The sequence below is a fragment of the Didymosphaeria variabile genome (genome assembly GCF_027946475.1).
Source record: "Didymosphaeria variabile strain IMI 356815 chromosome Unknown scaffold_9, whole genome shotgun sequence".
NCBI classification, from domain to species: Eukaryota; Fungi; Ascomycota; class Dothideomycetes; order Pleosporales; family Didymosphaeriaceae; genus Didymosphaeria; species Didymosphaeria variabile.
Genome location: NW_026611628.1, coordinates 1,873,054 through 1,887,779, shown reverse-complemented (window position 1 = coordinate 1,887,779; position 14,726 = coordinate 1,873,054). Strand labels below are relative to the sequence as shown.

Here is a 14,726-nt window from a genome sequence, read left to right as displayed (position 1 = left end):
ATTATGGAAACACCCGCCTACCCTGACGCCGCAAATGACCTCAGCCAAACCGCATCCGCACTCTGGGCACGCACCCGCTTCCACACCACAGACCTGGACACAACGAACTAGAATTCCCACTACGGGCAGATCACCCTCATCGACTGCCGGCGCTGGAGAAGATTGGGATCGGGGCAGAGGTGGAAAATGCGTTGACGAGGAGGATATCGGAGAAGGAGGGGTGGTCGACGTTTGTGGCAGATCATTATGGGCTGATGGGTGTGTATGATGTGGAAGGTGGATTTGTTCACGTTGACGTGTAAAAGGGAAGACTAGACGGGTAAGTCACGACTGTACATTCAACACATGATTTTATTTGTCCTGCTAGCATCTCTCCACGACACGGGTAGATATCTATGCTATTCTTAATCCGCACCAGCGCCGGCAATGCAATTGAGCACAAGTACGCGCATCCTATAGCTTTGAACTCAGTCACGCCGCGGTCGTTGCCTGCTCGTAGAAGGGATAATCTGTATAGCCCTTGCTCGGCGGATCGGCGCCGTAGAAGGTAGTGCGGTCATATGGGTTTAGCTCCAAGCCCTCTGCCAATCGCTTGGGCAGATCAGGGTTGGCGATGAAGTGACGACCGAAGATGATGAGGTCGGCATCGCCTGCGTCTAGTTTGGGCACAGCATTGTCACGGTTGAAATTACCGGCTGCGATGAACCGGACGTTACCCTTTGCTAGAATCTCGCGGAAGCGAGTGAGGTTGTTAGTCTTCGGCTTGATGGTAGCTTCCGCTTCGACGCCTTCATTAGGGTTGGAAGTGTAGGTAGAGAGAGCGTCAAGTTTGGCCTGCTCATCGAGGACTTCGTCAAAGCGGGGTTCGACCCTACTTGGATGTTAGCATTGGAGATGTAAGTAGATGGTTGTTGGACTTACATGTGTACGTATGCAGGTCGCTCATTTTCGGGCAGTGCAGCGATCTTCTCACAAAGGTACTCCCAGTGCTCATTGGGCTTGCTGTCCTTGGTGTCTTGGAAGTAGTTGTACGGTGATAACCGGATACCGACACGGTCAGCACCAATAGCCTTGCAGCACTCCTTGATGACCTCAAGGGGAAACCGGATCCGGTCCTCGATGGAGCCGCCATACTCGTCGGTCCTGTTGTTGACGTTGTCGTGCAGGAACTGCTCAAGCAAGTATCCATTCGCGCCATGTATCTCGATGCCATCGAAGCCGGCCTCGCGCGCTTTCTTTGCTGCCTCTCCCCACTTCTTTGTGATGTCGTGGATTTCGTCTACGCTCAATGCTCGCGGTGGGTTCTCCTCGCAAGAAACGCCATCGAGCCATTTACCGGTCATGGGAACTGTGCCCGAGCTTACGGTTTGCTGACCATTACGGAAGGAAGGTGGTGAGGCGCGACCGGTGTGCCAAAGCTGAGAGAATATGTAGCCACCCTTTGCGTGAACGGCGTCAGTGACCTTCTTCCAGGCGGCCACTTGCGAGTCCGTGAAGCACCCTGGTGCTCCGGGATAATTTCCGGCCTACATTGTTAGCAGTTGCCACAGTCTTAGCATTGCGATTCTAGCTTTACATATTTGAAGATGTCGGTGGCCTCAGTCAACTGTAAGCCGCCCTTGGTCGCCCTCTGGCTATAGTATTCCTTTACCAAGTCGTTTGGCACTGTGACACCATCGCTTTCTTTGGTTGAGCGCATACGCGTCAAAGGCGCTTGTACTATCCTGTGTTCAAGGGCGATCGCGCCCAGTTTAAAGGGCGTGAACAAGCTCGTGTCCTTGAGGGGTCTGAACCCCGGCGGCGTATCTGCTTTAGGCATGTTTGTAACTCGTGCGAGAGTAGACTGTAAGCGTGTGACGAATGTCACGGAAGGTAAACACAACGGTTTGGAACACAAAAGTATGAAAGAATAAACAGTTAGCATTTTCGAGCCGGGGATCTATATTGTACCTACGCTACTCCAGCCATCGCGCGACACGCATGACCCAATCCCATGTTCGGGAGTGGTGTGGCAGGAATGGGGGATGAGCAGGAACATTAGATGGCGCCCCATGCGGAGCCGACTACAGTAAACGAGGGAGGTTTCCGAAGATCTTGTGCTACATGTACTTCGTGCGCTGTCACATTCATAGGATTACTCCAGGGATGTCTACATATGTACAGTCTTGAGGAAGTAGTGCAGTATTTCGACGTAAAGATTAGGTTGGTGGCCTACGTACCGATGCCGCATAACCTGGAAAATAACGGCACGACTCGGATGGCGAGGGTCTCCCAAAATTTGTTTGCTATTGCCTAGCTGCGATTCGCGACTCTAGACGGCGCGCCAAGTGGAGCGGATCACAAGTGGAACATAGTGTAGCAAGGGACAAGAGTGGGGTGGATGATAGGTACCAACAATGGTGGAAGGGCGGGCCGAGGCGGGGTAGGACTTGAAGGGCGTTACCAACAAACGGGCCAATGAATTCGACCAATGACTTCAGCGTTATATGTGAGCTGGGCGTTAGCTGACATTCACCATTTGAAGAGCTGTACGTTGCGGTCAATGTTGGTGAACCTTTCGGCTCCCTTTGAATCAGCACTGGAGAGTTGAAACCCAGACCCGAGCTCTGCTTTGAGCAACAAGTCAGTTCACAGGGTTCCATCTATCATGGCTCTTCCAACGCCACCCAAGACAGCTGCTAATCCGCCGCGCGCTGCCTCTGCCGCTGAAGCGCTCACACCGTTGATCCAGTCAACATACAAATCGCCGGACATTCATTGCTACATCAATGGAAAGAAGACGATTATCAGCAATGCGAATCCTCACTGGACTCTGTTGGACTATATCCGCGCTCAACCTAATCTCAAGGGCACAAAGCTAGGATGCGGCGAGGGAGGATGCGGTGCGTGTACAGTCGTGTTGCAGGTCCCAGATACTTCGTCAGAAAGAAGGAGGATAAAGCACTTGGCTGTCAATGCCTGCTTGTTCCCGTTAGTGGGCGTCGATGGCAAGCATGTCATCACCGTCGAAGGAATCGGCAGAGTGGAAAAGCCCCATCCATTGCAAGAACGAATCGCGAAGATGCATGGTAGCCAATGTGGTTTCTGCACGCCTGGAATAGTTATGAGTCTGTATGCCATGGTCAGGAACTCGTACGATCCAGAGACGAAAAGGTTCACTCTCAGCGAGCGGGACATCGAGATGGAGGGTCACCTCGATGGAAATCTGTGCCGATGCACAGGCTACAAGCCGATTCTGAACGCAGCGAAGACCTTCATTGTCGAAGATCTCCAGGGTCAGCTCAGCGAGATACCCAGCATTGCAAATGCGGACGATGGCAAGGCCGAAAAAGAGGTTGCTGACCTGGTGCGAAACGGTTGCGGTGGTCCGTCGAAGGGGTCTTGTGGAAGACCGGGAGGTTGCTGCCGCGACCAGCCTACCGTGCCTTCCGATAGCAGCTCCAACGGAAGTAAATCCCGAGCATCGACGCCACCCACAGAGCCAGTAGATTCGCCTGTGGAGGAGCACATTCCTGCAATTGTGAGCGTCACAGAAGACCCAGAGCATGATCCTGCTGTCAGTGGAGCTAGCTATGCAAAGCCGTTGAAGAGCAAAGAGAAGAATAGTGCAGGCAAAGAAACAAAGACAGCGACTTCTCTTGAGACTGAGATTTCTAGTACCAAGAAGGGAGTTCCGGTAGTCCAATTTCAGGAATATGTTCCCGATACCGAGCTGATCTTCCCTTCGGCTCTCTGGAAATATGAGCCGCAACCTTTGTGCTACGGCAATGACAAGAAAATATGGTTCAGACCAACGAATCTTGACCAGTTATTGGAACTGAAGGACGCATACCCGTCGGCAAAGTTGGTTGGTGGTGCTAGCGAAGTCCAAGTCGAGGTGCGCTTCAAGAACTCCGATTTTGCGGTCTCGGTCTACGTTTCGGACATCCCTGAGTTGAGGCATACAAAGCTTCCACTCGAGGCTGAGCTCGAAACCGCTAAGGAGCTGGTAGTGTCTGCCAACACTTCACTCACTGAACTTGAGGCGATCTGTAAGGATGTCTATGCCAAGCTGGGGAAGCGTGCAATGGTTCTTGAAGCTTTGCGCAAGCAGCTTCGTTACTTCGCTGGACGACAAATTCGGAACGTTGCTTCACTCGCTGGCAACATTGCGACTGCCTCACCCATCTCGGACGCAAACCCTGTACTCCTAGCTGCTGGCGCGACGCTGGAGGCTGTCAATAAGTCACAAGGGACCATTGAATTGCCAATGAATAAGTTCTTCGTCGCATATCGAACCACTACTCTACCACCGGATGCGGCTCTGAGTCGTATCCGGATACCATTACCTGAACCTGGTGCGCGGGAAGTGTTGAAAGCGTATAAGCAAGCCAAGAGAAAGGATGACGATATTGCGATCGTGACAGCTGCCTTCCGGGTAAAGCTCGATAGCGAAAATAACGTCGAAGAAGTTTCAATTGTATATGGCGGTATGGCTCCCACGACCAAAGACTCCCCAAAGACCCAAGAAGCGTTACGAGGCAAGCGTTGGTTCCACTCAGAAACATTAGACATCGCCTTAGCTGGTCTACTCGAAGACTACAACCTTCCCTATAGTGTTCCTGGAGGTATGGCCGACTATCGTAAAACATTGACGCTGTCGCTATTCTTCCGATTCTGGCACGAGTCTGCTGCTGAACTTGGGCTTGGTGATGTTGATACGGAAGTCATAGACGAGATTCACCGTGCAATTTCAACCGGCGCGCGAGACGATGTGAACCCATATGAGCAACGCGTCGTTGGCAAGCAGATTGCGCATCTCTCTGCACTCAAGCAGTGTACTGGAGAGGCAGAGTACATCGATGATATGCCTCGCTTCGAACGCGAGCTGTACGGCGGCTTGGTTCTCTCCTCAAAAGCACACGCAAAGCTGCTCAGCGTTGATTGGGAGCCAGCTCTCGCTATGCCCGGCGTGGTCGGGTACCTTGATAAGAACTGCCTTCCCAAAGATGAGAACATCTGGGGGTCCATCAAGAAGGACGAGCCATTCTTCGCTGACGAAGAGGTCAGACATCACGGCCAGGTCATTGGCATGGTGTATGCTGAAACCGCACTCGAAGCTCAAGCCGCCGCAAAAGCGGTCAAGGTAGACTACGAGCCCTTGCCAGCAATCTTGACCATCGACGAGGCCATCGAAGCGAACAGCTACTTCCCACATGGCAAGGTGCTGCGGAAAGGCCTCGCCCTCCAACATAAGATGGATGAAGCTTTCGCGAAGTGCGATAGAATTTTCGAAGGACAGACCCGCATGGGAGGACAGGTAAGCTTTTCTGAATTTGTCCCAAGAACGGAACTAATTGGATGGTAGGAACACTTTTACCTGGAAACTAATGCTGCGCTTGTGGTTCCTTCTGGTGAAGACGGCTGCATGGAGGTTTGGTCATCAACGCAAAACACTATGGAGACGCAAGAGTTCGTCTCCGCCGTTACAGGCGTACCCAGCAACCGCATCAATGTACGGGTAAAGCGCATGGGCGGAGGTTTTGGTGGTAAGGAATCACGCAGTGTTCCTTTCGCTTGCTACCTCGCCATCGCAGCCAAGAAGGAGAAACGACCGATGCGATTGATGCTCAACCGTGACGAAGACATGCTTCTCAGCGGACAGAGGCATCCTGTTCAAGCCCGCTGGAAAGTCGGTGTGTCGCATGAGGGCATGCTGCTGGCGATGGATGCAGATGTATATGACAATGCGGGCTTCTCGCAGGATATGTCCGGCGCTGTCATGGACCGATGCATTACTCACTTCGACAATTCCTACGAGTGTCCAAACGTATTCCTTCGAGGTCACGTGTGCAAGACGAACATTCACAGCAATACAGCCTACCGTGGATTCGGTGCGCCGCAGGGCATGTACTTCTCCGAGACAATCATGTACAATGTTGCGGAAGGCCTAGGAATGGATATCGACGAACTGCGGCTGAAGAACCTCTACAAGATCGGAGAGCACACTCCATTCCTACAGCACATCGACGAAGATTGGCATGTCCCATTGCTCCTAGAGCAGTTACGGCGTTCTGCCGATTATGAAAAGCGAAAGAAGGTAGTTGAGGAATTTAACGCAAAGAACCGCTGGAAGAAGCGCGGGCTTTGTCTTGTCCCTACCAAATTTGGTCTCAGCTTTGCCACTGCCCTACATCTCAACCAGGCTGGTGCATACATCAAGATCTATCACGATGGCAGTGTACTGCTGCACCATGGCGGAACCGAGATGGGTCAAGGGCTCTATACGAAAATGTGTCAGATCGCTGCGCAAGAGCTTGGTACGCCTCTCGATGCAATTTTCACTCAAGACAGTTCGACATACCAGATTGCGAATGCTTCGCCCACAGCTGCATCTTCAGGGTCTGACTTGAACGGCATGGCTGTCAAGAACGCATGCGATCAGCTCAACGAACGCCTGAGACCGTATCGCGAGAAGCTAGGCAAAGATGCACCACTGAAAGAGATTGTGCACGCAGCCTACCTAGACCGCGTCAATCTTGCAGCCAACGGCTTCTGGAAAATGCCGCGCATTGGCTACAAATGGGGTGATTTCGACATCAACACAGTCAAGCCCATGTACTATTACTTCACGCAGGGCGCGGGCTGCTCAGAAGTCGAGGTTGACTTGCTCACCGGGGATTCGACCGTGTTGAGGACCGACTTAATGATGGTAAGCCCTATCAATCTTCGCATGCGATACACACTAACTCTACCCAGGACGTCGGAAACTCCATCAACCCCGCAATCGATTACGGTCAGATAGAAGGTGCCTTTGTCCAAGGTCAAGGCCTCTTCACAATGGAAGAATCCCTTTGGACGCGCAACGGCGAACTCTTCACGAAGGGCCCGGGCACATACAAGATCCCTGGTTTTAGCGACATACCGCAGGTGTTCAATGTGAGCATGCTGCGGACAGACAATGATGGCAAGCCACTCTCATGGAATCACCTGCGTACTGTGCAAAGCAGCAAAGGCATAGGTGAGCCACCGTTGTTCTTGGGCTGCACTGTCTTCTTCGCGTTGAGAGAGGCGATCAAGGCGGCAAGGAAGATGAACGGGCAGAGTATCCTAGGTGGAGTTGGGAAAGATGCGTGGAAGCTCGATAGTCCCGCCACGGTGGAGAGGTTGCGCTTGGCGGTAGGAGATGATTTGGTCAAGAGGGCGGAAGTGAAGAGAAAGGAGGGGGAGACCAATTTCTTCGTGGCAGTGGCGTAGTGGTTTTCATGGCGTGGGTTTACATTTTCCTCTTATGCATGCTTAGCATTTGTTGTAAACGTGATACGACTAGAGATTGATACACAAGAATGAACTGTAATGTCTTCTTTGAGACTCTATTTCATCGCCGCTAGTGCCTCTTTTGTATATTCGGGTGGTATCAATAAAGATTAGCAACAACTTCATGGATGGTTCTGCTGAGAACTTGTGGTTCCAAACACTGCCCTGAGTCACGACTTTTTCTTTTACGAACACAACATTCTCCTCCATAGGTTGGTGATCAATCGAACTTTCACGCACGCTTGATAACATAAAGTGTCTCCACACACATCTAATATCACGACAATGATCCGTATCTCTTCGCTCTATCGCACTCCGGATTGTTTGCCGTGGCATATGGCTCTTGTGTAAGCGCGCCGGCGGCGATGTGTCAAAGGACCCTGGCTGATGCCACGATACAGGCGGGCCGCAAGTACCTATGGTATCAGCCCCTGGGGTGTTCATGCGCAATCATAGCGGCGCTGGGCGCAAACTACGATGATTGTGGCAAGGACATGACCCCACTCCTTATCTTCTCCTGCCCCACTTTTGCCATTCACGTACTGGACCTTCGGCTAGCTTGCTCAACCCCGCATCCGGAATGCTCGCTTGTGCGCTACCGAACAGGGGCGACTTATTTACTCCGAGTACACGCTTATCTCGGCCGACGACAATCTTCCCAGCTTGTACAGTAGGGGACCGGAATTGCCATTTTGGACCTTTTCCGACCCCCATTATACCATCCCCGGTTCCCCCAACCTTCAACGTTCTACCAACACGTGTATCGGTTTGAGCTTGAGGGCTGAGATTCGATTATGGCTACGGCGGTTTCCACAATGCCTCGAGCACGAAGGAGAAAAGACTTGAGCAAGAACGCAGAGAAAAGATTTGTATGTCAGAATGACGGATGTGGGAGAAGTTTCACCAGGGCAGAGCATCTGCAAAGGCATCTGCTCAATCATTCTACGGGTGAATTCACTTGCTCGAGATGTAGGGCACATTTCAAGAGAAGAGACTTGCTCGGTAAGGAATCACGTCCCTTTTTCTCATGAGTGGGAACCCTGAATGGACATCGAACCAACCCTTGCGTCCACTTTTCCACTTTGGTCATCATGCAAGAGTGGATGGCGTGCGCACTCAGTTTTCTTTCTTACCTCACTTGCCGTAGGGCCCATGCGTTTGATGTCGGGAAGGTGTTGACACCATGCAGACCGCCATATGGCAAGACACCGCCAGAAAGACGAAGAAGCTGGTGCCGACGGTCAGGGTGTACTAAACACACGTAAGCGTATGTGGAAGGATGCCGAGGGGAATATTGTGACGAAAAGGCCTGCATTGGATTCTTCAGTCGAAGAGCATTCCGACTCTGCACCTCAACAACCACAGCATCACGAGGATTCACTTCAGTCACTATCCGACCTCACCCAGTTCCAGTCTCACGAACACGGCGCGCCGATATCTCCACTTTCAAGTGATCCTTCACTCTGCCGCTCCACATTCGATGATCACGACTCTGGCATCTCAAGCGGCTACCATCCTTCCAACCTTGACGTTACCGCACTGTCGGGAACGGAATCCCTCTCCCCCATCGACCGACAGTTTTGGTCAACCAACCTTCTTCAACCTCAGCCTGAGCCCCTTGCGCCCCTCGCGTTCAACGATGCTCCTTTTGACGACATCTTTAACCCGGATACGGCAAGCTCATTCAACAACCCATTCACTACAATGAACAATTATACCTGGCTTTTCGGTAAGCAGATCCTTTGCCCACAGATGAAATGCGCTAATTTTTCATAGATCTAAAATTTCCTGCAGAGGCAAGTCCCCATGTCTTGTATACTATCTTTCTTTCGCAATGCATGCGTTTTTTTTATACCCAATCCTTGTACCCAATGCATGGCTGTACGTCCAAAACAAGAGAGATCTGTTATGCATTCTTTCAGGCTTCTCCATCGTATCGCAAGACGCAAATTCAGAGCCAGTATCGCCTTCCTCCTCGCTTTTGCAGCCTTGGCGGCACCTTCCTCCTTCCTCCATGAACCCATCCTACCAATCACAATCTCGTACAGTCTTGTTCATCACTTTTCTCAGTCATTTTTACAATTTCTTTGGTACATTACTCCTTTCTCCGTGCTGACGTGTATGACGATGCAGAGCCAGATGCAGCCAGTTTTTGATGACCCATTTCCGTCGTTTCAATTCAACAATTCGGTCTCCCAACCTAGCCATGATTTCGACCTGCAACTCGACCATCTAGTGGTGCACAAACCCATGTCGACTGCGGCACAGTATGGGTCCGGTCCTTCGCTGAGAACAGACTCTCCACAACAGATGTCGCCTCCGGCTGCACTGATAACCCCACCGCTGACCGAGGATGCACGAACAAGCCACAAGACTTCTGAGCAAGGAGAGACCACGGGGAGCCACAATATGAATCCCCTTTCAACGGTCTTCTCACACCAGCCAGATACCCCTCAGAACCCCCTGAATCTCGAGCGACCGATGTCGCTGCTGCAGCCTTCAAGATGCTTACCTATTATCGACGAGCTTGCACGCGCTCAAGTACTGGATCTTATCGACATCGCACAGCCCACGGCCCCGGATGGCAGTCTAGTCATGCGCGACAACCCGCTCCTATCACTTTCGTGCTTGCAGACTTACTGCGATCTCTTCTTCACCCGATTCAACACAACTTATCCTTTGATTCACATGTCCACGTTTGATCCATCTAACGTTGATACCTTACTGCTCGCGTCGGTATTGCTGCTTGGAGCCACATACGGCGAGAAAGATGCCCACCAACTTGCTGTAAGTCTTCAATGTGTATAGCTCGCTGGATATTCGGACATTATTAGTGGATCCTGGGACGACACAGGTCAAACAAACAGTCAAACATCGAACTGCTGAAAATGTAGCTTGATTTCACATGGTAAAGGTTGCTAACCAGTGCTAGGTGTGTATCCACGATGTCCTACGACCGCAAATCTTCGCAAACGCAGGCTTCTCTGCGAAGCCGGATCTCTGGGTCCTGCAAACCATCTTGCTAGTCGAATGCTTCGGCAAAAGCAGAGCCGGTCAGAAACAGCACGACATGAGCCACTTGTTCCATGGATTGCTTATCAACCTCATCCGACGCAGTGACTGCCAGTCAATCCGGCCTCCGACGCTCGAAGACGCGACCGACGATCTCGAGGATGACTGGCGGACGTGGGTGGATGCCGAGCAGAAGAAGAGACTGGCTTTCCTTTGCTTCATGTGGGACACACAGCACGCCGTTCTTTTCTGCCAGTCTCTTTGTATGTCGGCATTCGAACTCCGGTCTAATCTGCCATGTGACCAATCTCTCTGGGAAGCGGACTCGGCGGAGAGCTGGCACCAGCTTCGTCAGAAGCAACCCGCAAGCCCTCTATTCCTATCTTGCGTGAAGATGTACCTCAATCCTTCCGCTTCAAATTCGGTCCCCAAGAACCTCAATGCACTATCGCGAGCTTTACTGCTTCATGGTCTCATGTCCATTGCCTGGGATATGCAGAGGCGAGACCAAACGTCCCTCGGTGTCGTCGACACCAATCCGCTTGGCAACTGGCAAACCCGCCTTGCAGCGTCATATAAGGCTTGGAACCATGACTTCGAAGCCTTCTGCTCATCTTATCAATCACGCCTACCCTCACCATCCCACAACCTCGCCAAAGAATTTCAGGCCTTCCAAACAGCCGTCTCCTCCCTCTACCACTCCGCACACATCCTACTCCATACCCCATTTCTCGACCTCCAGATCTACGCTGGCGCAAGACACATTCTAGGGCGCCCCGTGGCACGGTTAGATTACGCCCGCAGCCAGAAGGTCGTCAAGAAATGGGTTGCCGATAACCTCAAAGAAGCGGGCAGAGCTGTATGGCACGCCGCAGCTCTCGTGGAGCAAGGCGCCTCCATCCTCGACACTGAGTCATCTTCCAGCGACCTTGGCGGGAGCCGCCTCTGGCACCTCCCATGGGCTGTGTACTTGGGTACGCTGACTATTTGGGGCGTGTGGTATGCGCGACCTGTGCTGCCGCGTTCGTCTGGTCTTCACGATGACGACGAGGATGAGATCATTTGGGATCCGCAGGCGGAAATGGATAGCTTGCTAGAGACTGTGTTGAAAAGCGATGCGGACCGGTTGCTGGAAATTGGGTATGAGAAGGGGATTGCGGGTGGCTTGGGCAAGAGGGGGACAAACGGGTTGGCTGCTGTGGTGAGCCGGTGTTTGGGGAAGGTGAGGTGGGCGGTTGTACACGACGGGATGATGGTGCTTAGAGGGCTGGTTCAGTGGAGATTGGTGGGCGGTGGAGGAATGTCGTGATTGGACGTCAGAACGATTTATGCAATTACGGCACGGGTATGGCGTTAGGCGTCTGAGCATTTGGGATGAATACTTGGTGCACACTTTCTGTGCAGTAGACAATATGATGTGAAGGTACTTGCACTTCAAGGGAATCACCAACGCTGTCCTTTTCGGACTCATGACTGTTTCTGAGTCAAATACACGCCTTCGAAAGGAACCGCAACGATAGCTGCGCTAGCGTGATGGCGAGAGGGAGTGGCGACACCTGGGGGTTGCAGTCGAATCATAGTTTTGCCCGGTAGGTTGGTTGGATGAAAAGTTTGTAAAATGTTGAATGTTTTCCGTGGCTTGCTGGTGGAAAGGTTAATTTGTGTACATGTACGTTTCAGAGAAACGATACCATATCGAACATACCCTTCAATCTGCCACACTCTATTGGATTTGACGACATTTGACAATTCAAATACACTCACGATGGTTCATAAAAGCTGCGGTTAAGCAAATCACATTGCTTCAATGCGATTGGGCCTGAGCCTTTGAGGGCTGATGAAGCAATCCACAGACCGCTTATAGAATACATCTCACAATCACGTGTGGAGTCCTATTCGGTACATCAACGCATCGTGTCGCTTGAAATAGCTATAGTTCGCAGGTCCCGAAGCTGAGGACCAATGACTTTGGTGTCGAATGGAGGCTACCGGACGCTGAGTGGCCGGGGGGACGTGCAGGACCGAACACGCTTTGCACCTTAAAGAATACACAAGTACTGAAGGTGTTTGATGTCTTCGACTTCTGGCTATTGTTTTGATGGTCCCTGGGTATGACTCGCAACATGATGGAGTTTTCGTCCTACCAAGGCAAGTGCACACGCGACACAGCAGAATGACGTCATTCTTGCAGACCTTGACTTCCACTACAACGAATGTCTCAACTCCTGCGAGGAAAGGTCTTACGTTTTTTTCGTCGTGTGTTTTCGTTATGACAACCGGTGTGTCCTTTCGCGCTCTTCTATGCGCGATCTTGCTCATTGCAATTGTTCGAGCATTCGCGCCACAATACGATGATGGAGCGCAGCAACCCCTGCGACCTTTCGAGTCCACAATCGACGATGTGGACTTCATCTCCCATCATTGGGGGCAATTATCAACTTACAGGTACAACACTCCAGAACTTTTCAAGGTAAAGAACGTTGGCTTGCCCAATGGCTGCCAAATTGAGCAGGTCCATCTACTGCAGCGACACGCGGAGCGTTTTCCCCATCCTGGAGACGCGCAGGATGGACTCAACATTGAAAGGTTCACATCCAAAGTCATGAAAGCTTTCGAAGAAGGAAAACACTTCAAAGGTCCTCTGGCTTTCTTGAACTCATGGCGAAACACTCTTGGTGGCGAGTACCTGACTGGAATTGGTGCTATGGCTGAGATCGCATCCGGCGTTCAGTTCTGGAACGTGTACGGTAGAATGCTGTATAATGCTTCGGAAGGGCAGCTCGGATACCAGCCCGAGGATGTGGATAAGAGGCCACTATTGCGAACTCCCTCGCAAAGTAGGATGCACAACAGCATGACGAATTGGGCTCTGGGATTCTTTGGACCTAGCTACCGGGAATCAGCTCAGTTTTCTGCCAACTGGACGGAAGCTTTTCGCACACTTATCATACCTGAGGTAGAACCTGGACCATGGAACAACACGCTAGCTGGTAAGTACACAGTTATATTGACGTACATCTGATCCCTTCCTGACTATGGCAGCACAACATTGTTGCAACAACTCTGAAGCGCATGGTATTGGTACCATCGGAGATGACCAAATGTGGAATTACGCAGGCCTTTACCTGCCTCACGCCACAAAGCGTCTGTCAAAGTACACACCGAAGCACTTCGATCTGCAAATCAAAGACACATATGCTATGCAGCTTCTCTGCGCGTACGAAACGCAATTCCTTGGAGTTTCGGAATTCTGCGACCTCTTCACCCGGGACGAGTGGCGGGGTTTCGAACAGAGCTTGGACATCCGCTTCTTCTACAAGCACTCCTTTGGGAATCCGACAGCGCGATCTCAAGGCATCGGCTACGTGGAAGAGTTGGTCGCACGGCTGCAGGGGAAGCTCATCAAAAAAAGCGATACCAGCGTCAATAGCAGTCTTACAGATAACGAAGACACGTTCCCGTTAGGCATGAAGTTCTATGCGGATTTCACACACGACAAGATGATACTGGCTGCCATCACCGCACTCAGTGTGGACTACTTCAGGGAGGTACCCGACTTGAAGAAGTATCCGCCAAAGGAAGGCCGCCTCTTCCACGTCGCGCATATGGTCCCTTTCACTGCGCGACTGGTCACAGAAGTCATCGGGTGTGACTCGGCCCACCCAAAGCCCGAAAAGAAGGAGCGTGTCCGCTATTACGCATCGCAGTATGGTTATGAGAGCGGCGATGAGTCAAAGAGCTCGAAGCACAAGTTCGTGCGGATGAGGCTCAATGGCGGCATACTGCCACTGTCTTCGATCAGAGGCGGGGCCTGCAAGGGACGCTCAGATGAAATGTGTCCGCTCGAACAGTTCGTCGAGTCCCAAGCGAAGGCAAAAGAACGAGCAAACTATGCGAAGGCTTGCTTTGGCGATTACAAGGTGTTGAACGATGGGCGGGATGTAGATGGCACAGTACCGAGATGAAAAGACTCGCCTTGGGTGGAGGTACACTAGTAGATGAATTGCCACGACGAGATACTCAAGGAGGGTAACTTCGGCGTCTCTGCAACAGTGGAGACGCCGAGTATCGAGCCACATTGGGCGACGAATGGTCTGAGAGACCCCGCACTGCTTGCGAAACGCTGTTTTAGCCTGCATACCATTGTTTACAGAGCAGATGCATGTCGATATACGACCCGGGTCTTGGAGGTGCTTGGACACTACAGAGTAATAGACGATATGATAGAGATATGCCAGTGACACACAAAATCCATCGCCATTGGCTCACCCATGTGTGCTGCACTAACAGCTGCCACCGGGTATGAAGCGATCATTTCAGCAACCGGAAAGTGATTATAGAAAGCACATGCGTACGTGACCTCGAGTTTTACTTGGCACGTGACCATGTGAAACCAGTGGACGCAGGTGGGCGCCGCT

General features: G+C 51.7%; 4 protein-coding genes across 4 annotated transcripts; 3 read left to right on the top strand and 1 right to left on the bottom strand.

The window, feature by feature from the left end:
- Positions 1 to 471: 471 nt before the first annotated feature.
- N0V89_011956 (uncharacterized protein) lies at positions 472 to 1,819 on the bottom strand (the record flags this gene model as incomplete). Its single annotated transcript, XM_056220682.1, has 3 exons — positions 472 to 871; positions 922 to 1,526; positions 1,577 to 1,819. The coding sequence occupies 3 exons, from the start codon at positions 1,817 to 1,819 to the stop codon at positions 472 to 474; spliced, it is 1,248 nt and encodes a 415-aa protein (XP_056065985.1).
- An 828-nt stretch (positions 1,820 to 2,647) lies between these two features.
- Positions 2,648 to 7,236, top strand: N0V89_011955 (uncharacterized protein; the record flags this gene model as incomplete). The annotated part of the gene is made up of 3 exons (XM_056220681.1): positions 2,648 to 5,299; positions 5,348 to 6,691; positions 6,739 to 7,236. 3 exons carry the CDS (start codon positions 2,648 to 2,650, stop codon positions 7,234 to 7,236), a joined length of 4,494 nt encoding a protein of 1,497 aa, XP_056065984.1.
- A 1,257-nt stretch (positions 7,237 to 8,493) lies between these two features.
- N0V89_011954 (uncharacterized protein) lies at positions 8,494 to 11,617 on the top strand (the record flags this gene model as incomplete). The annotated part of the gene is made up of 4 exons (XM_056220680.1): positions 8,494 to 9,025; positions 9,073 to 9,109; positions 9,501 to 10,083; positions 10,229 to 11,617. 4 exons carry the CDS (start codon positions 8,494 to 8,496, stop codon positions 11,615 to 11,617), a joined length of 2,541 nt encoding a protein of 846 aa, XP_056065983.1.
- Positions 11,618 to 12,577: 960 nt separating this feature from the next.
- Positions 12,578 to 14,273, top strand: N0V89_011953 (uncharacterized protein; the record flags this gene model as incomplete). The annotated part of the gene is made up of 2 exons (XM_056220679.1): positions 12,578 to 13,298; positions 13,351 to 14,273. The coding sequence occupies 2 exons, from the start codon at positions 12,578 to 12,580 to the stop codon at positions 14,271 to 14,273; spliced, it is 1,644 nt and encodes a 547-aa protein (XP_056065982.1).
- Positions 14,274 to 14,726: the final 453 nt, after the last annotated feature.